General features: G+C 38.8%; 1 protein-coding gene across 3 annotated transcripts in view; it reads left to right on the top strand.

Annotated features, from left to right (window-relative positions):
* Nucleotides 1-22,301, top strand: part of CERS6 (ceramide synthase 6) — a 359,336-nt gene that overhangs the window by 204,347 nt on the left and 132,688 nt on the right. For all 3 annotated transcript variants that reach the window (XM_070803789.1, XM_070803794.1, XM_070803792.1), the window contains exon 4: nucleotides 5,464-5,521. In XM_070803789.1, the coding sequence (XP_070659890.1) occupies nucleotides 5,464-5,521 (58 nt within the window). The remainder of the gene's footprint in view (nucleotides 1-5,463; nucleotides 5,522-22,301) is intronic.

Raw genomic sequence — 22,301 nt, 5'->3', positions numbered from 1 at the left:
TCTTTTCTTTCCGTATTTATTCAATACTTCCTAGTAGACCTGTATTGACATTTAGATTTTTTTCATTCCCGAATTTGGAAATATTCATCTAGACCTGCTCACAGAGAAGATGTATAGATTGACTTTTACCCCACTCTCTGTTCTCTTTTTTGCTAGTAAAAGTCCTCTTTTAGATCTCTGACCTTGTAGCAAGTTGATGACTATAGGCCTTGGTCTACTTTCAGTGAACCAGAAGAATTTCACATAGAGCAGCTATCTCTATATCTTGTTCTCTGTCAGTTAAATGGGTTATAAGAACTCGAACCTCCAGAATGCAATACCACCATGAATCATTTTGCCTCTAAGTCACCTTCTGTGTAACTGGAACTCCCAGGGTGCTAAATGCTTCCTTTTTTCTTACTCATCTTTTGATCAGTCATGAATTGACAAGGTGGGGGGATTCTCTTCCTACCTCAAAAGTTTCATTCATGACAGAGGGCTGTCTAGGTTTCTGATGGATGCAGATTTTTGCATTTCTGTACAAGATGGCAGAAAGTGGAGACAGGAAGATATACTCAGATTTTCCTACTTCCTTTAAGACCAATAGCTTGTTTCTTGTTGCCTCTAATTACATTTTTATTTCTAATTTTATTCTTATTCTTTTTTTTTCTTCTGTAAATTCTCTGATTCTTGTAATAGGTACAAGGTCATTTTTTCTTTTTTGTGGTTGCATGCACCTTTATTTACCTTTCTTTTTAATAGATATTTTAGTGGGAGGCTGAGAGGGGTTGTGTCAATGGCTGGTAGTTAGGCACCATTTAAAACTGTAACCTACATGAAACTACAAAAATAAAACAAAGGATTTCCTGAATATGGAAAAATCCTTGAAAATATTGCTTCTGTAGATATTTGGTGGAAATAAACTCTGCCTTATAGATATTCATCACAAATTGTTATTCAAATGATGGAGGCATTCATGTTCCTATAATACAACCTATGTCTTATGAAAGCTGGGTCATTTTATGAAAGAAAATGTAGTTACATGAATGATTATAGGAGTTCCAATGACTTTCATAAAGTTTTGTTGTTATCTGTAAAAACTGCCTGATCTACGTATCTTATACAGTTAATGGGGTTCTCACGGCAAGTATACTGGGGGTTTGCTGTTCCTTCCTCCAGCGGATCATGTTTTGTCAGAACTCTCCACTATGATTCATCCATCTTGGGTGCCCTGCATGGCATGGCTCATAGCTTCATTGAGTTATGCAAGTCCCTTTGACATGACAAGGCAGTGAAGGGGAGGTGAAGAGGGCAAAGGAGAAGAGGGCAACAGAGGAGGAGATGATAGAATGACATCACTGATGCAAAGGACATGAACTTGGGCAAACTCCAGGGGATGGTGAGGGACAGGAAAGCCTGGCATGCTGCAGCCCATTGGGTCACAAAGAGTTGGGCAGGACTTGATGACTGAACAACAAGTGTTCTAGAGCTGAAACAGTTGTTATAAATCATTTAGTCTAAGAGTTGTGAATTCACTTGTCTTCAGAGACCAAAAAGTGACTTGCAAATGCGTGAATTAGGCTGCTTTAATACAACCATGAGTCAGAGGAACTAGAGAGAAGTGGAAATTACTCTTTCCATCAAATTCTTAGGACATCAATATATCAAAACAGTGTAAATATCAAAAACAGTATAATATAAACCACTCTCCCATTATAGAGATGGAATTGAGGTCAAGAGATATCAGTAGGTTTGCCCAAAGTTAAGAGAATCTATGAATCTTGACCAGAACCAGCTATATAATTCTAGGAACCAATGAACAACAAAATATGGAGCTCCTTGTTCAACAATTATTAAGAATTTCAAGATAGTAACAGCAAAACATTAAACCTAGCAGCATACTCTGTATAACTGCATGAGATACACACCCTTAGACCCATACCTGGTCTTCACTTCTGATTTAGAATTTATACATCCTAACAGAAAGAAACACACAGATACTCTCACCCACAGCCACCAAAAAAATTGATAATGGAGATGGGGTTAAAATTAAGGCCTTGGCTTTGACACTGCAGTAAGTAAACTGACTTTGCTTAGAAGAGGGCTTTTGTAAAAAGTTTTAGAACCATTGCTTTTTGTTCCTGTCTGAATTCAGGTTTTATGGATTTTTAGTTGGTGATTTTCAATCCTAAAGTTCAAAACTCTTCTCTAAAGGTTACTTCTGACTTGAATTCCAGGATGTTTGAAGAGTCAGTCAGTCCAGGAATGAAACTCAGGGACATTTGTTTCTACCATTGAGTCTTACTCAGCTCTCTGAGCTCCCTACTATTGTTCTTTTCTTCTTACCTCAAAAGAGCTTTGTAACCTGAATCATCTCCTTAAATAACCTTTACAAAAAATCTTACTTGTTATGGTTTATCAGAAGGGAAGGGGAAAGGCATAAATTAGAATGGAATTAACATATACACACTACTATATATAAGATAGATAAACAACAAAGACCTACTGTATAGCACAGAGAAATCTACTCAATATGTTGTAATACCCTGTAAGGGAAATTAATCTGAAAAAAAAAATATATATATATATACCATACTGTAGACCATATATATACTATACTGTAGACCATATATCAAGTGGGCCTTAGAAAGCATCACTACAAACAAAGCTAGTGGAGGTGATGGAATTCCAGTTGAGCTATTTCAAATCCTGAAAGATGATGCTGTGGAAGTGCTGCACTCAATATGCCAGCAAAATTGGAAAACTCAGCAGTGGCCACAGGACTGGAAAAGGTCAGTTTTCAATCCAATCCCAAAGAAAGGCAAGGCCAAAGAATGCTCAAACTACTGCACAATTGCACTCATCTCACACACTAGCAAAGTAATGCTCAAAATTCTCCAAGCCAGGCTTCAGCAATACGTGAACCGTGAACTTCCTGATGTTCAAGCTGGTTTTAGAAAAGGCAAAGGAACCAGAGATCAAATTTCCAACATCCACTGGATCATGGAAAAAGCAAGAGAGTTCCAGAAAAACATCTATTTCTGCTTTATTGACTATGCCAAAGCCTTTGACTGTGTGGATCACAATAAATTGTGGAAAATTCTGAAAGAGATGGAGTACCAGACCACCTGACCTGCCTCTTCAGAAACCTATATGCAGGACAGGAAGCAACAGTTAGAACTGGACATGGAACAACAGACTGGTTCTAAATAGGAAAAGGAGTATGTCAAGGCTGTATATTGTCACCCTGCTTATTTAACTTATATGCCTAGTACATCATGAGAAACGCTGGACTGGAAGAAGCACAAGCTGGAATCAAGATTGCCGGGAGAAATATCAATAACCTCAGATATGCAGATGACACCACCCTTATGGCAGAAGGTGAAGAACAACTAAAAAGCCTCTAGATGAAAGTGAAAGAGGAGAGTGAAAAAGTTGGCTTAAAGCTCAACATTCAGAAAACGAAGATCATGGCATCTGGTCCCATCGCTTCATGGGAAATAGATGGGGAAACAGTGGAAACAGTGTCAAACTTTATTTTTTAGGCTCCAAAATCACTGCAGATGATGATTGCAGCCATGAAATTAAAAGACGCTTACTCCTTGGAAGGAAAGTTATGACCAATCTAGATAGCATGTTCAAAAGCAGAGACATTACTTTGCCAAAAAAGGTCCATCTAGTCGAGGCTATGGTTTTTCCAGTGGTCATGTATGTGTGTGAGAGTTGGGACTGTGAAGAAAGCTGAGCACTGAAGAATTGATGCTTTTGAACTGTGGTGTTGGAGAAGACTCTTGAGAGTCCCTTGGACTGCAAGGAGATCCAACCAGTCCATTCTAAAGGAGATCAGTCCTGGGTGTTCATTGGAAGGACTGATGCTGAGGCTGAAACTCCAATATTTTGGCCACCTCATGCAAAGAGTTGACTCATTGGAAAAGACCCTGATGCTGGGAGGGATTGGGGGCAGGAGGCGAAGGGGACGACAGAGGATGAGATGGCTGGATAGCATCACAGACTCGATGTACATGAGTTTGGGTGAACTCCAGGAGTTGGTGATGGACAGGGAGGTCTGCTGTGCTGTGATTCATGGGGTCACAAAGAGTTGGACACAACTGAGTGACTGAATTGAACTGAGACCATATATATAATTATGGTCTACAGTCCATGGCAGTCGCAAAAGAGTCGGACATGATTTAGCTAGTAAACAACAAAAACAGTGTGTATATATAATGTATAACTAAGTATCACTGTGCTGTACACCTGAAATTGACATGACATTGTAAGTCAACTATACTTCAACTAAAAATAAATCAGACTCAAAGAAAAAATTCTTATTTGAAATTTTTACATGGCTTGGAAACACGGAAAGCAAATTTCCTTGTTGCAAAGTTAACTAGTCACTTTCTCCTTTGTGTTCATTTACAACTTGTAACCCAAGATACCATGAGCAGCATGATCTCAGGAATTCTGTTCTGTGACATCAACCAGTTTTTAAAGGCACAACTATTTATACTCAGAAAAATTAAAAAATGAGATTGGGAATTGACTACCAGGTTGAGGTTTTTTGCAGTAACCATATATTATATATATGCACACACACTATGTATATAAGTTATATAAAGTCTTGGTATTTATGTAAAGTCTTTAAAAGAGGTAAGCGTTCAATTCATCTAACATTGAAAGAGAACTTAAAGATTTTCCCCATTAAAAAAAGTGACCATCTAACAGCTGGACAGAGTTTGGGATAGTATAAGTGAAAGTGAAAGTGAAGTCGCTCAGTCCTGTCCAACTCTTTGCGACCCCATGGACCCCAGGGTCCTCAGTCCATGGAATTTTCCAGGCAAGAGTACTGGAGTGGGTTGCCAATTCCTTCTCCAGGGGATCTTCCCAACCCAGGGATCAAACCTGGGTCTCGCGCACTGCAGGCAGACGCTTAACAGTTGTACATCAGATGGATGGTTTGGATTCCAAATAGGTTCCTTTAGTGATATCCAGAAAGATGCCAATAAAAATTTGTTAAAAGATGAAGGGGAAAAGTGTTACCTACTTTAAAAATACTAAAGTTTTTTCTTTTAAAAACGAACATCAGGTAAGTCATTTACTTAATCTCTGTATCAGGCAAAGAATTCCAAACTATCTTATATACCTTCATATTGTTCAAATCTATCCATTCATGAGCCATGAACTAGAGGAAATTCACATGCTGGAAGAAGAAAAGATGAGTGAATAGGCAAACATAATAACTGAACGAAAGAATAATTGTTACAAATATAATTATTAATATTTAAAATATTTCCTGTATGCCATTCATGGTAAGTGTACATGTTTAGCCTGCACTGAAGTCACTAGTTGTGTTTAATCCCTGGTTGGGACAAAGGTGTGTGTGGGGGGGGTTCATTTAATGGAATTTTTTCACTCATGTATTTCAGAATATGCTATGAAATATTTAAACTGAGTATCATAGAATGCTTTTTAAACTTTCCACAGGTGGAAATTTTCATATGGCCTTTATATATTTACCTATGGAATCCGGTTCCTGAAAAAGGTAGGATCTGTCAAATTATTTTATATAATTCTCATGTAATTGTAAGTGTACATCTCATGCTTTCTGTTGTGACAGAAGTAGTATTTTAAACAGTCGTAAGACTTGCTAAGAGTTATTTGTGCATTTTCTTTGATTTATAAAAATATTGGTGATTTATTCTTTGTAGTAAATAACTTTTAGGCATATGTAGAAAATAGTTTCGAAAATAATTTGTTTTTCCAGTGATAGATATTGCTAAGCCCTCAGACCACTCTAGTTGGTTATCTGCTACCCATAGGCTTTAGGAACTTATAAAATTCATCTGAGGCTTGAAAAGAAGTTAGAGTTACCACATCACACAACTTAAAAAGGTCATTTGTGGCATTGAGTATTATTACCATAGCCTTTGCCAGTAGAAATTAGAATTTAGTGTCTTGCAAAGCTACCAACAAGGTGACACCAACTGCCAGTGGAAAATTCCATTCCTTTCCTAGACTGTGCTTTGCTATTCTGCATAAAACAAGGCACCGTTACCTATGAAAACAATTCTTTGAGGCTGTCATAGTCTTTTTGTTCATTATTTCAATGCTTAATAGCACTAACAAGTTAGGCTGCTTAACTTCAAGTCTCACAGTCATACAATAGTGAGTTGGCAGAAGATGGAAACTTATTTTTTAAAAATATTTTATGGTGTTATCCTTTAAAGTGGTATCAGTGTTATCTTTATTTAGCACATTTTTATTTTCAAAGTGGGGCATTGTGCCAAGTGACATTCCTTACTTGTAAATTCTCATGTAAATATTTGTATGAAAATTATATATATTTTTTGAGTCTGAGTTGTAAGATATTGTCTGCCTGTGGCAAATTCTATTATAAATAATGGTTGTTTCCCAGTATCATAGTTTCCTAGAGGAAATATTCTTTTTGCTTGTTCTCTTATCCTTTAGCAACTGCACTTATTTTTCACTTAATAAGACTACATGGCCCAGCAGCCATCTGAATAGATTTAAAAGCATGAACTTCACTTTGTACGCTAAGTATGAAGACATTCTCAACTGGGGTAAATAAATGTGGTGGAAAGTGTTTATTTTGGAACCCTACTGTTCCAGTTTTTAAGTTTACTTATCTGGGGGGAAATGGAAAGAATTGGCTGTAGAGCTGTAGAGAGAAAAAATGGCTATAGAGCTTTTATACTTCCAACTTTACTACTTCAGAAGAGGAAATAACTTTGGATGGAATTTCAGCTGACCTGGGAGAGCTGGGCTTCATGGGAATATTGAGTTGCTAACTGAGGTCAAGGTTTGGAATTCATGTCAGGTTCTGTTGATGATGGTGAGCAAGGAGAGATGGTGAGAGCCAGGAGCGCTTTTTTGCCCTTTTCCCTAGATCTGCAGGATGTGGTCTCTTTTAAAAGCTCTCGTTCAGTAAGCCTGGCCATCTGTCATCAGAACAGGAGACACTTTGACACAGCTCTGCTTCATTCTGTCCCTACACAGACCAAGTGGAACCAAATGGAACGATAGTAGTTTTCATTCCCTAGTTCTCAATGGCTCTGTAGAAGGCAGTAAGAGAGTTTCTCAATGGAATGTTTGCTTGAAAATTGTTGTTCCTTAAACTGTAACCATTTCAGCTGCTTCTATATGTAATAAATGCTTAAAATGAAGAGAGCTAGATGTTGTTCTTGTTGGATTAATTTGTATTGGGGGTTTCTTCCTTTGATACTAAGAAGCACTCAGTTTGGGATGAGCTGTATGGTTTAGAGTTTGGTCATAATGCAAGATAGAAAAGTGTACGTAGAATCCATATGACTGAGCTAACCGCAGAGGACATCATAAGCTATCTTGTCCATCTCTTTCATTTCACGGCTGAGGGAGCGGGAAATCCAGAAAGGGTAGGTGGCATTCTACAGGTCACACAGTGAGTTTATGAAAGGGCTGAATCTGAAGTGGAACATACACTGCTCTCTCTTATTCTAGTACTTTCCCCCACTCTACCAGCCTGCCTGAACCACAGCATGGTTTTCAGAGGACTTCCTTCTTTGGCTAAGTTAGGAAACTTAACCTAATGTAGTTGTTGTTTCTGTTTGTAGAACTTTAACATATTCCAGTTTTTCTGAAGAAAGGCTATATGATGGGAAAAGACCCTATGTGACTAGAAATAGTTTTCGTATGCAAGGTATTTAGAAGCGTAAGAGAAATATTGATCTGTTGTACCTTTTATCATTTACTCTGTGTTGATTTCCCCTCCACTGTGTCATAGATCCTATAGTTGATGTGTGAACATATCTTCAGAGCAAGACACAGGCTGACTTCCGCATGAATTGTCTCAGGGTCCTGGGCACCTACCTCCCTCTTGTACTGACCCAGTATAGGTGATCAATTGTGTGGCCACCCTATGGATAGTTCTATAAAAAGGATGAAATCATTGGCCTCATATTTTCAGGCATCCTACAAAGAAAGTGTGTGTGTGTGTTCACTCATAGGAAATCAACAAAATGTTTTCTATAGTTTCATGATGACAGATAAGAGGGTGCACCTCTTTTATGCTGAGGAGCTAGTGCTTAGGTGCGTAGATGTTATATGCTGTCTTTGCTTTCTTAGCTCAAACCTGCCTTAGAGACAGCAGTAACTCTGATGATAGAAGTAGACCCTGGCAGGCAAGACTTTACACACACGTTAGTGAACTATTAAGTGAAGTCATTGTTGAGTTAGTAGGATGTATTTAAATAGTAGAATCTAAACTATTTAAATAGTTTTAATAGTCTGCTCCTGTAATTGTTGACACAAGTGACTCTTTGCTCCATAAATATGATTGGCAGAGACAAGTACTTCATAAAAGAATGCACAGAATTAGTTGAGGTACTCCGAAGTCCCAGCACACAGTGTACTCACACAAATTAATACATTTTTCTAGGTCTTAAAAGGAACCATATGTCAAACCTTTGAAAATAGAGTAAGTTATCTCTCACTTATTATTACCTTTTTTCTCATTTGTAGGTGGAAGTTTATATTGAGTAGAGTTCCTTAAATACTTTCTTTGAGTTCCTTTACTAATTTTTTAAAAATATAGTGTCACAGGAAATCCATGAGATACATTTGCAACCAGGACTTAGGTAATTTTTTTTTTCTACGTAATCTATCCATTAGGCTAATATAGTAACAACTTTTTGACCATAAGGCACATTTTATATCACAGTTTTCTACACATGCATGCGTGTGTGTGTGCTAAGTCACTTCAGTCATGTCTGACTCTTTGTGACCCTGTGGACTATAGCCCGACCAGGCTACTCTGTCCATGGGATTCTCCAGGCAAGAATAGAGTGGGTTACCATGCCCCCCTCCAAGGGGTCTTCCTGACCCAGGGATCGAACCTGCATCTCTTATGTATCCAGCATTGGCAGGCGGGTCCTTTACCACTAGCACAACCTGGAAAGCCCTTACACATGCATATATATAATTAAAATAAAGTTTACTCAAAATATATCTCTACCTAATCTCTCTATCAGTCAGGGTCTCCATTAGGAGATAGAAATCATAGGAGTGATTCTTGGAGTGACTATAATGTAAAGAATTATAAACCAAGAGCAAGTCACTAAGACGATAGTATTCAGAGTAATCGATCTGCTGTTTGCTACCAGTCTGCCATGAGATAAGGAGCTTGACTTGAATGTAAATCAACTCACTGCTTCTTTTTTTGAGAGTCTATCTCTGAAGAAGAATCGGCTGAACTGAACAGTGCGCTTAGCAACGTAGTTAATTGACATTCTGATGAAACAATAACACACATTTCAAGGACTGGCGCTTGTCTGCCCACAACACTTTGCTCAGTGCTGCACTGAGGTCTCATGGAGGCAGTAACGGCAGGAAGAAGCTACAGCTCTGAGGATGGAGGCTTGTAGTAAGGGGTTGAAGTTATTAGAACCCGGACACTTGAAGAAGGAACCATGGAGCTGGACAGGCCTCTGCTGAGAAAACGCTGACCGGCTGTTATGTCTCAGAAACCACAAGGAGGCAGATTCGGAGAATGAGGGAAGAATGCAACCAACTGCAGCCGCTGGGATGCACTGTCTGGGGTGCAGATGCATGCTGGAGGGTGGGGTGGGAGTGGGGCTGGGGGTGAAGGCGAGAACGGGAAGCAAAACAGAAAGGAGCCATCCTTTCTTCATCTAGCAGTCTTCCTGCCTCCTGTAATGCCTACCTAGAGTCAGAGCTCAGCAAGGGACCAGCTCCTTGGAGCCAGCTCAAGACTGTCCACCTTATGAAATCATGAGTGAGGGTTAGATGGGGGAGTGAGACTACCTCTAAGGGATAAGTAAAACATGAGAAAAAGAAACAAGCACAGAGTGTTCTCGAAAGGCTGCTGCTATCGCTGCTCAGTCACGTCTGACTCTTCACAAACCTTTGGGCCATAGTGCGCCACGCTCCTCTGTCCAAGGGATTTCCCAGGCAAGGATCCTGGAGTGACATTTATCATTTTTGAATACTGCTTTGGGTTTTTTTCATTTTTATATTTTAGAAATTCTATCAAAGAACAAAGATTTTTGAAGTTTTCTTTTACTCTACCTAATCCAAACTAGCTTTTGGTGATGCGCTATACACTTTGTTAAGAGCATATCTAATACCACATGTTAACAGAATCAAGCGATGACAGGCATTATTCACTGGGATCTGACCACTAAATAAAATTCTTTTATGCAAAAGAAAAAAAAGCAGACTTCCCACTGTGCTGCATTCTATGATACAGTCTGACAACTTACCATAATTTATTTCATTACATTTTAAAAATATGCAAATTGCTGCAGATTATATTGACTTCATGACTAACCAGGGGTGAAAACTCACATTTGAAAAGTACCTTGGCCAACTGAGCACTTTACCCACTTCCCTTAAACTTTCCGAACCTGGCCTGAATTATGGCATAACTTCTCATTATTCATTGGGTGTGCTTTTCAAAGGTCAGCAAAGAAAGCCAGAATATTCCTCTGGTGTCATGTTTCAAGGTGTTCCCTTTTCCTTGTTAGTTCTCTTGGAATCTTTCTGAAGTGAAAGCAGCATTGTCATCCTTTTGCCTATTTTGATATGGAAGTAAAAATTGTCCAGTCATTATAATATGTGTCCAGTAAGAGTTTTTTTGTATTATTTTAAAAAAATTTGAAATTGCTTACAGCACATCGCTTGTTTAAGGACTCTTGACACTGGGAGTTTTACTTAAGAAAAAGGCCCCATCAAATGTCATAGAATACAGTAGACATTGGAAAGGGACCCTAAAGATCAACTGCCTCAAATTTCTCATTTCAGAAAAGAAGAAACAATTTTAAAAGAATCAATTGACTTGCCTGAAGAAAGAATCTCTGCCAGTCTTGTGGTCTTTACAATTTCTAGGTTGTTTTAAAAAAATAAAATAAAATTTAGAAAACTAGTTTCAAAATCTAGCAGTTCAAGAAATGTTTTTAATTTTTATTAATAAATTCACCAGACTATGAAATAGAAGTCACATTACTATGGGAGAACATCACAGGACTGAAGTTTCAGTCTCTGCTCTGCCAGTTGAGCTTAATGGTACCTTTGCTCCCTGAAACCTTATTTTTCTTGTCTGTGAAATGGGAAGATGATGCTTGCCTTGGCTTTCTTAGCTTGCATGTAGGAGTTCTGTGGAAACTCTGTAGTATTTTGAAAATGTAAGATGTAACACTAATTATTACTGATTTAGAGGGGCTCACAGCTGTGAATGCCTGTCTCCTACAATCCTCTGACATGAAGCTTTCCATCTTGTGCTGCAGCTGCCATCTAGTCCAGTGAAATCCTTTGTCCTGACTTTGCTTTTAGGCTTGCAAACAGGTAAATGAGCTGCCTGGAATGGAAATTATCTGGCATGACCTGAGGAAATTGCCTTTCAAGGCTTCTCCTTATTGTATCTTCCATATCTCCTTCCCACATCTGTCCTCTTGAATATTTTCTGATTCCCTCATACCTTTCATTTGCCCTTGACTTATATCTGGTATCCTATCTGAGAAGAATATTCTGAAGCCAAAGAGAAACTGAAGATAGTGTGTTTCAGTGAGGACCCTGAAGAAGGAGCCAGAAGACCTGGCCATTAATCAGTTTTGCAATGTTAAACAAGTTAGATTCTCTGGGATTGAATTGCTACATCTCTAAAATTAGTAATGTAGACTAATGCAACATTTTAAATTATTTTTATTTTATTATTTTTAATATATATAACATTTTAAAACTCTTACTCCATAATTCAGTGAAGATTTTGAAATAGCTGATCATTATGGCAAGCTGGTACAAACCTGTTTAGAAAGCAAAATGGTGATGTAGAATAATAACCGTAAGAATGTTCATATACTGTGACTTAGCCATTTAACTCTTATGAATTTATCCTGAGGAATGAATTATATGAAAGCAAAAAATATACATGTATAAAGTTTTATTACAACTTAAAAATATTTATATACACATACACTTATATGCAAATTATATAGCAAATCCAAAATAGAATGCAAAACAACCTTGATGCCTAATATTAGAATTGTTTTTTTTTTTTGATGAAACAGATCTTTATTATTTTTTTTTAATTAATTTTATTTTATTTTTAAACTTTACATAATTGTATTAGTTTTGCCAAATATCAAAATGAGTCCACCACAGGTATACATGTGTTACATTGTTGTTATCAAAATGGCAAAATAGCATGCAACTACTTAAAAATAATGACTATAAAATTACTATATTATTTGTAGTGCTAGTAAAATATTAAGTAGAACGTTACATGAAAATAAGTAACAAACTCATTGCTTTGAAAGCTCATTGATTTTGCTTTTAAAATCATATATATATAGCAAATTGGATATAACAGGTAAAAATGTTAAGACTTCTTTTAGAGAGGAATTGTGGATGGTTAATTTTTCTCAAATTATCTTTACTATTTTCTTTTTTATTTAAAAAGTTAACCTTAAGATACAGGAATTAAGATGGAAATGATTGTGCATGATTTGTGAAATTATGGATTATGAAAGTATTTGCAGTTGTAACTTTTAAAAAAGAGAAAAATTTTTTTGAAGTTGGGTTGCATTTAAATGGCAAAGACATATGGAAGTTTCATTAAAAAACTCCCCATCTGTTCTTGTTTTCCTAATCCTGACTGCCCTAGTCCCCACGTTTTCTCTCAGGGCTTCTCTGAGGTCTTATTGCCCAGAATGCCCCACTATGGCCCTAGCATAGACTTCTTTCTTAACTTTTTATTTTGTATTGAGGTATAGCCAATTGAATTCTTTCTGAAGTGAAGACTCAGACACAACCGGGCGACTGAACAACAACAACATAGCCAATTAACAATGTTGTGGTAGTTTCAAGTGAACGGCAAAGGCACTCAGCCATAGATCTGCATGTATCCACTTTCCCTCATACTCCACTCCCATCCAAGCTGCCTCATGACACTGAACAGGGTTCCATAGCATAGACTTCAATAGGATTCTGGTAAGGTTTAAGCTCTTTTTCCATAAGAGATTTACATGGCCTATGTTCGACAATAAATTCTTCATTTCATATAATACTTTAAAAACTTCTTTCACAATCAAAGTCCCACCTTTTTTGGGGTAATGCTTTGGAAACATTCTTGGCTTAGTGTATAGCCAGAATGAAATTTTGCATCACTAATCATAATCGTAATCATGATAAGGATAGTTACACTGTGCTGAGCACTCACTGTGGGCAAGACATTCTTATTGATTTCAAATGTATTGTACTGTATAACTCCTCATCCTTATACATGAAGGAACCAAGGCTAGCAAAGATCAGTAATGTGTCCAAGTCAGTGGGAGGGCTGAGATTTAAATCTAGGTATATTTGGCTATGGGAGAAGGAAATGGCAACCCACTCCAGTGTTCTTGCCTGGAGAATCCCAGGGACAGAGGAGCCTGGTGGGCTGCCGTCTATGGGGTCACACAGAGTCGGACATGACTGAAGCGACTTAGCAGCAGCAGCAGCGTATTTGGCTATATAGCCTACTTGTATCCAGGCTTAGTTACTGACTGAGTAGGTCTTACTGGGCTGATGAGGCTTGAGCAGTGACTAAGGAAAAGCAGAGTCTCTGTCTTATAAGTGAATTCATATTCAGAACACAGAGTTAAATTTAGTGATTGTATTCAAAACGTCCAAATTAAGCATCGTATTTGCTTCATTTTTCTGCTTCCAAATGAACTGGCTTTGGTAAAGCTGAGAATTGGTGGCTTGCTGTATTCTTAGTAATTTAGATCTTATCAGAAATTGTCTCCTAATTTTCTGATGGGTATAGATGTCCCTTTTTATACTAACCAGTAATGTACTAGGTTGGCCAAAAGGTTCATTTGGGTTTTTCCTTAAGGTGGTATGGACTTTTGGCCAACCCAATAATTATACAATACAATGTATTCTCTCCCTCTATGATACTTTCTATGATATGACTAGAAAACTGTTAATATACTATTTACATTAAGAAGCTAGTTGATAAAATTCAGTATTTTCTGTAGCCTAGGAAATGTAAATTGTTCATTGCCTAGAATAAATTAAAACTTCAGATGATAAAACCATTCCTTCAGCACTGAGGTTATAACTTTTAATTTAATGAGATGGCAACAGTTTGATTTAGGTTGTATAAACTTTCCCCCATCACTTCTCAGCATTTTGGCTAAAGTGAAAGTTGCTTAGTCGTGTTCAAATCTTTGCGACCCCATGCAGTCCATGGAATTCTCCAGGCCAGAATACTGGAATGGGTAGCCTTTGCCTTCTTCAGGGGATCTTCTCAAACCAGGGATTGAACCCAGGTCTCCCACATTGCAGGCGGATTCTTACCAACTGAGCTATCAAGGAAGCCTCAAGAATAGTGGAGTGGGTTGCCATTTCCTCCTCTACAGGGATCCTCCCAATCCAGGGATTGAACTCAGGTCTCCTGTGTCTCCTGCATTGCAGGCATCTGGATTCTTGACTGCTGAGTCACCTGGGATGCCTTTTGGCTAAGATCAAGTATTCAGTTCAGTTCAGTTGCTCAGTCATGTCTGACTCTTTGCAACCCCATGAACTGCAGCACTCCAGGCCTCCCTGTCCATTACCAATTCCCGGAGTTCACCCAAACACATGTCCATTGAGTCTGTGATGCCATCCAACCATCTCATCCTCTGTCATCCCCTTTTCTGCCTGCCCTCAATCTTTCCGAGCATCAGGGTCTTCTCCAATGAGTCAGCTCTTCACATCAGGTGGCCAAAGTATTGGAGTTTCAGCTTCAACATCAGTCCTTCCAGTGAATACCCAGGACTAATTTCCTTTAGGATGGACTGGTTGGATCTCCTTGCAGTCCAAGGGACTCTCAAGAGTCTTCTCCAACACCATAGTTCAAAAGCATTAATTCTTCAGCACTCAGCTTTCTTTATAGTCCAACTCTCATATCCATACATGACTACTGGAAAAACCATAGCCTTGACTAGACAGACCTTTGTTGGCAAAGTAATGTCTCTGCTTTTCAATATGCTATCTAGGTTGGTCATAACTTTCCTTCCAAGGAGTAAGCGTCTTTTAATTTCATGGCTGCAGTCACCATCTGCAGTGATTTTGGAGCCCAAAAAAATAAAGTCAGCCACTGTTTCCACTGTTTCCCCATCTATTTCCCATGAAGTGATGGGACCGGATGCCATGATCTTAGTTTTCTGAATGTTGAGCTTTAAGCCAACTTTTTCAGTCTCCTCTTTCACTTTCATCAAGAGGCTCTTTAGTTCCTCTTCACTTTCTGCCATAAGGGTAGTGTTATCTGCATATCTGGGGTTATTGATATTTCTCCCGGCAATCTTGATTCCAGCTTGAGCTTCATCCAGCCCAGCATTTCTCATGATGTACTCTGTATGTAAGTTAAATAAGCAGGGTGACAATATACAACCCTGATGCACTCCTTTTCCTATTTGGAACCAGTCTGTTGTTCCATGTCCAGTTCTAACAGTTGCTTCTTGACCTGTATACAGATTTCTCAGGAGGCAGGTCAGGTGGTCTGGTATTCCCATTGCTATCAGAATTTTCCACAGTCTCTTGTGATCCACACAGTCAAAGGCTTTGGCATAGTCAATAAAGCAGAAATAGATGTTTTTCTGGAACTCTCTTGCTTTTTCCATGATCCAGCGGATATTGGCAATTTGATCTCTGGTTCCTCTGCCTTTTCTAAAACCAGCTTGAACATCTGGAAGTTCACAGTTCACCTATTGCTGAAGCCTGGCTTGGAGAATTTTGAGCATTACTTTACTAGTGTTTAAGATGAGTAGAATTATGTGGTAGTTTGAGCATTCTTTGGCCTTGCCTTTCTTTGGAATTGGAATGAAAACTGACCTTTTCCAGTCCTGCGTTTTCCAAATTTGCTGGCATATTGAGTGCAACACTTTTGCAAGCATCATCTTTTAGGATTTGAAATAGCTCAACTGGAATTCCATCACCTCCACTAGCTTTGTTTGTAGTGATGCTTGCTACTGCTAAGTCACTTCAGTCGTGTCCGACTCTGTGCGATCCCAGAAACGGCAGCCTACCAGGCTCCTCCATCTCTGGGATTCTCCAGGCAAGAACACTGGAGTGAGTTGCCATTTCCTTCTCCAATGCATGAGAGTCAAAAGTGAAAGTTAAGTCGCTCAGTCGTGTCTGAGTCTTTATGACCCCATGGACTGCAGCCTACCAGGCTCCTCCGCCCATGGGATTTTCCAGGCAAGAGTACTGGAATGGGGTGCCATCGCCTTCTCCAGTAGTGATGCTTAACTTTCCCTAAAGAACATCAAGAAACCTTTTACCTATATTTTCATTTTGTGTTCAGGCTTTGTCTTGAGAGAATGACATTCACATTGAGAGCTTTCTCCAGGCCATGCGGTGGAAAGATTTCAGGACTTGTAGGAGTTCATGAAGCTGTAATGGATTTTTGTGGAAGGAGGAGGAGCTGCTTACGTGAATTCCCAAGTATATGTGGTGACTTCTGCCTTACTGAGTAATACTTGCTCTTAGGTAATTATATATACAAGGGTTTGTGGAGTTGGTGTTTTATCAAACCATGAATCTTATCTTTTCAGCTTCCTTAATAAAATACCAACTTTGTAGAAACTTTCAAAATAAAAGTTGACTTATAGTTCAGAGACTACTGAAATAACCCTGATTTAAATATGATTTCATTATTAAATAGTGCCCTAAAGGCATAGACTTAAACTTCTCAAAATGTTTAGAGCTCAACTTGACTGTGAAAAACATTGGTCCTCATTTATATGCTGTAACAAGGTTAGTGCTACAGGCTTCCTTTGGCTGACAGCAGTGCCTGAGAACTGGCTTGCATTAGTATTCGTCTCCTGTTTCCGTGGGGAAAAGAAAACTAGTCACTCTCAGAAGAGTTCAGGTAATTTGATATGAAATATTGATCCATGTTTCAAAATCTGTACCTGCACGTTCACTTTGCATTAGTTGAAGCATCATCTGACACTTAAAATTCTTTACTGAATTCAAAAAGGGTTTCTTTTTCTTAAGGTTTTTTTTTTTTTTTTAAAGTAAAATCTGAGAGCTAATGGCTTTCACATACAATGGTTATCATAATAAAACATTGTTCTCATCAACAATAATGAAACAAACCAGATTCTTTGCTTTAAAAAACAGCAGCTTTCTGGGCGGAGTAATAAGATGTTCTAGTTCTGCAGCCAATGTTTTGTCTCTTCAGGGAAGACTTGATCTTGGCCATGAGAGGTGGGGTTGGGGGTACTTATTGCAAGGATTGGGTGTGAAGCAGAGCTGACCAGCCCTTGCTCTATCTAGAGCTCCATGTGTGGCTCTGAGAAACTGGCTCAAGGAGCATCTGGATACTGGTTCAGCTACAGTTTGCTGTAAGGTGGGACACATGGCCTAGGGTTTTGTTTTTGCCCTCTTCTCCATCATGAATGCACGTGGGAATAGCCCTCCTGCTAGAGACCATTGCTGTCATTATTTTAGGATTTTTTGCACAACAGTCTGTGATACCAGTCACCTTGGAATGATTTTTCCAAAGCACAGGGAAGATGGCCATTTTGTCCTCAGGGAATTTAGGCTTCTATAAAGCAGTGAACAGTGGAAAGAATAAAGTTTTTGTTTTCAGGCAAAATTAATCTGTCGTGATAGAGATAGTTGTATGGGAGAGGGCAGGAGAGAGCCTGCTGGAATGCTAAAAATATTCTAGATCTTGATCTGGGTGGTGGTGACATATATGTAGACAGTTGATGTGGGTGTATACATATGGAGACATAGCGTATTTCTATGCACTTAGATTTGTGCACTGTAACTGTTTGTAACTTACACTTCAGTGAGAAAAATTAATGATGGTGTTTGGTCCTCCTGTAGCTCCATATAAAGCAGCTTCTGCTGGTGCTGACTGCAGATGTGGGCACAAGACATTTGAGGATCAAAAACTGTTGTTTAAAGGGCTCTTCCAAGAGCTTGGCCTATTACTGTTGGGAGCTACTGATCTCTCTTCATTTGTTCATTCTTTCTTTCAGTGTCTTTTGAGTTCTTACCTATGACAGAGATTATTCTAAATGAAAGTGAAAGTCGCTCCGTCATGTCCGACTCTTTGCGACCCTGTGGACTATACAGTCCATGGAATTCTCCAGGCCAGAATACTGGAATGGGTAGCCTTTCCTTTCTCCAGGGGATCTTCCCAACCCAGGAATTGAACCGAGGTCTCCTGCATTGCAGATGGATTCTTTACCAACTGAGCTATCAGGGAAGCCCGATTATTCTAAGCATCACGAATAAAACAGCAGGTCAGTCTGAGTTCCTGAGCTAATACTATTATTGTTCTTCCCTTCTCTGGGATCATCAATAACATAGGAATTTAATTCAACTTAGCTAACATTTATTAAACATCTGTGCTGCTGAGACACGTGGTAGATGGAAGAGGAGCGGGAAGAAATAATTCTTGCCTGTGAGGATCTTGTAGTATGGTAGAAAGTTAAGATTTTTCTATTAATACTTACACTATGAGACTTTGTGGTAAATGATAGAAATACACAGTTCTGTCTTGAGCATGGGAAAGAGATGCAATTGAGGGAATTGAAAAAAACTGCAGGGAAGTAGTGTTTAGTTTGAGCCCTCCTGAATGGGTCGCCATTGACGGAGTGTGGCGGAGGGAGGTGGCTAGTGAAAGCATTCTTAGGTGGGAAGAACAGTGGGAAAACTGGAAAACAAAACAAGGTCTGTTTGAGACTACATGATGGAGAAATTGGGGCAATAACACTGGTAATGTGTTTGGGAAGGGCTTGATTGTTGTTTTACAGAGATTGGACTTTATAGCTAATGAGGGCTTAGTTCTTCTGTGTCCTCATTGTAAAGAAACCTGGTGTTTGTGTGGAAGGGGCATCCTGCCTCCTTCCTGACCCCGATATACAGTCTCTCATCTTATTAACACATGACACTACCTCTTCCCTACGTCTTCTCTGTGGGTCCTGCTCCTTCTCCTTCCACATACCCCAAAGCGGTGAATGAATGGATCAGGGAAGTTTAAGATAATGGTGGAAAGTCATTTCAATTACATCCACCTTCCCAGCCTCATCCATCTATGAATGGCTGTGAAATTATATCCTTAATCCTCACCAACAGAGCCTAAGGAGACATTGACATTACTTTTCCTCCATTACTGTTGTAACCCTCTGCAAGTAACATGATTGCTCAAACCACTGGTTCTTTCCCTGTAGTCCCACTTCACCCTTCTCTGCCGCACTTGCTCACTTTCCTTTTTCTTTAATCTCTTTTATTGTGATAAAAGTCACATAATAGAAAACATACTATTTTAAGTACATTTGACTGTACAGTTCAGTGGTGTTAAGTTCGTTCACATTGTTGTGCAACTCTCACCATTGTCCGTCTCCCGAATTTTTCACCTTCCTGAACTGAAACTCTGTCCCAAACACTAACTCCCTGTCCCCCCCGCCCCCTACCCCTGGCATCTACCAGTGTACTTTCTGACTCTGCAAATTTGACTGTTCCAGGTACCTAATCCCACTTCCTCACTTTCAGATCCTCCCTATTGGAGTATCATCTTCTTTTAGACATTTCTTTCAATTAAACAGATCTTTGCTATTTCATAGCAATTTAATTTAAAAATTTTGGGGAAAAGCTGAAAAATTCATGACTGAAATCAAGCATGGAGATTAGTTGAGAATTCTCATTATTTGTGGTTACCCTATTTCCTGTTAATTTTGTATACAGGGTTGGCAGTAAAATTAGATAAAATTACCTTCTTTTCCTGAACGGGTAGGTAGTTTGAATTCTGGCCAAACTCTTCCTCTTATGTGAGTAGTACATCTAACCAGATCTATCCTTAGAATATTAGTTATGAGGAGCAGATTGAGGGTTTCCGATATTTCTGTCTTATGTCTTAAGAAGTGTGTGTATATGTAATCCAGTTAGTACAGCCATGGTGACTGGTACCCAGGGTCTCACTGCTAATTGCTGACTGAAGGATGTTCCAGGATGTCTAAGGGATTCCATTACCACAGTTGTGTGAACCGTGTGTTCAGGGAGCATCAGACTGATTCTCAGGCCCCCAAACTGAAAGATAAAGTGTTCTCCACTCTCCTTTACAGTACACAGTGTCGTCTGGATACAATGAAAATTGCAGAGTGTAGTGTAACCATTAGCATTTCACTTTCCCTTCCTGTCTAGGACAGAGTCAGGTCCATCTTCCTCAAGTTCATTAACTGGTAAGACTCTAGTAGTTGTTTCTGCAGTGACTTGGGTACTAGGAAGGCATTAATAACCACAGAGTAAGCACACATAGTCTGTTTTCCTAGGCAATAGCGCTGTGGTAAGTTGTCAGCATCTCCTTTGTGGATGTGTCTTCCTTTCCATAGCAGATTTTTGTTTAGGAAGTTAAAAGTAAATATATCAATAAAATACCCAAACATGGATTCTTAATAGGGTGCATGGTATTCCGCATAAGCAGAAAAATCTTATTTGGCACTACCTATTCCAATCCAAATGGAGGTAGTAACTAGACTGCAATGCTGTGTGTGCATGGGTGTGCATGAGCGTCACTGCTGTGTGAAGGGTGTGCACACGTGCCCCTGTGTGTGCAGGCATCGCCGCTGAGATGAAGCACGCCGCTGAGATGAAGCGTGAAGCAGGAAGGATCCCTTCTCACTTTGTTCCTAATAATGGCTCCTGTCACCCTCACCTCAGTTTTTTCTTAAACTAATGGTTGAAGCTGTAAAGAAATTGAGATAGTGGTGCTTTGCTAATTATCTTGATTTCATGTGAATTATGATAAAGGGGCCATGTAAAAATGAAATTACTAAATACTGTGGATACGATTTGATTTGGGATTGGTTGACCTAATTTACAAGGTTCCAGGCTGGGAAATTGTTTCCCACTTCCCTTCCTTATTCACCAGTCCTTTATTCTCAAACAGTGGCCTCCTCTAGGTGATTTCTCTGTACTGCATAAGCATGGAGTATGGTCAACAGAGACTGGCAAAATTCTGATTGCCAAGTATACTACTGCAAAGAAAAACACAGTTCTACAGGTTATACACATAACTGCTGTAGTCCTATGGATGAAAATGTATAAATTAAAAATAGAGTTTAGATTATGATTCTGCTTGATTATGGGAACATCTCTTATTGAGATGTGACACATTAATTCAGTCATTCAATAAATAGGGGCTTGTAGTATGAAGTCTGGCTTTCTGAAGGAATAGGTGTTGTGTCATCATGTTGTGGAAAAGTTGTACCTATGGCTCTTTTTAGGTATCAGATTGGAAATGCTATTCTCCTTTTAGAAGTTCCTGCTTAACTATTTGAATTAAAAAAAAAAAATCACACTTAATGTAACATTGCAGGTTTTATCCTCATTGCTCAATACGGCAATCCTAGGGCAAGAAATTGATAGAAGTACAGAATTGTCTCCTGAATAATAGAGAAATTGTGAGAAAAAGTACTGGTTTGTGATTCCATTAATTTAAAATCTATTTTGATTGCTAAGAAAAATTATTTTATTTAGTAGCTAATGCCAGTGATTGTATTCATACCCACCTGCCGCTGGTTCAAATGTGTAAGCACAGAGAAAAGAGACTTCAGATAGACAATAGCCTCTCATTTTTTTAAGACTTTTTTTGTTTATTTTTGCAGCAGTGTATTTAAGATGTTCTTACTGTTTTTTCACTTGGTGTTCTTATAGTGTTTATTTCAAATAAGTGAAACAATATTATAATATGAGATTATTTCATCCTGTTAAAATGTGGGACATCTGAATAATTACCAAGTTCAAAGAAAAAAAAATGTTCCAAGAGTGGGTCTCAAACTTGAACATGTCTGAGAATCACCAGGAGGGCTTGTTAAGCCACAGATGGCTAGGCTTAACTCAGAGTGTCTGATTCCATAGATTTGGATGAGGCCTGAGGATTTCCATCTCCAGCAAGTACTCAAATGATAATGATGGCAACACTGATCCAGGGACCGCACTTGTGTTAAGGGCCCTAACATAAGGGACCTTATGCTGTGTTATAGTATGGTACCCATAAAAAGCTAAATACTCACTAACAAATTAACACAGTCTTAGTGGCTTAAAACAATTAACACAAAGTTCATCTCTTACAGTCCTGTGGTCAGAAATCCAAAATCAGTTTCACTGGGCAAAAGTTAGAGTAGCAGCAGAGCTGCTTCTTTTGGAAACTAGAGGGAAGAATTTGTTTACTTTCCTTGTCAGCTCCCATTGGTTGCATATATTCCTTGACTTCTGGCCCCTTCCTCTTCTTCAAAGCTCATCACTCCAATCTCTGCTTCTGTCAT

Source organism: Bos indicus, chromosome 2, assembly GCF_029378745.1.
Source record: "Bos indicus isolate NIAB-ARS_2022 breed Sahiwal x Tharparkar chromosome 2, NIAB-ARS_B.indTharparkar_mat_pri_1.0, whole genome shotgun sequence".
In the NCBI taxonomy this organism is placed as follows: Eukaryota; Metazoa; Chordata; class Mammalia; order Artiodactyla; family Bovidae; genus Bos; species Bos indicus.
The sequence above is the reverse complement of the archived record's forward strand: the minus strand, read 5'-3'. Positions and strand labels throughout refer to the sequence as shown.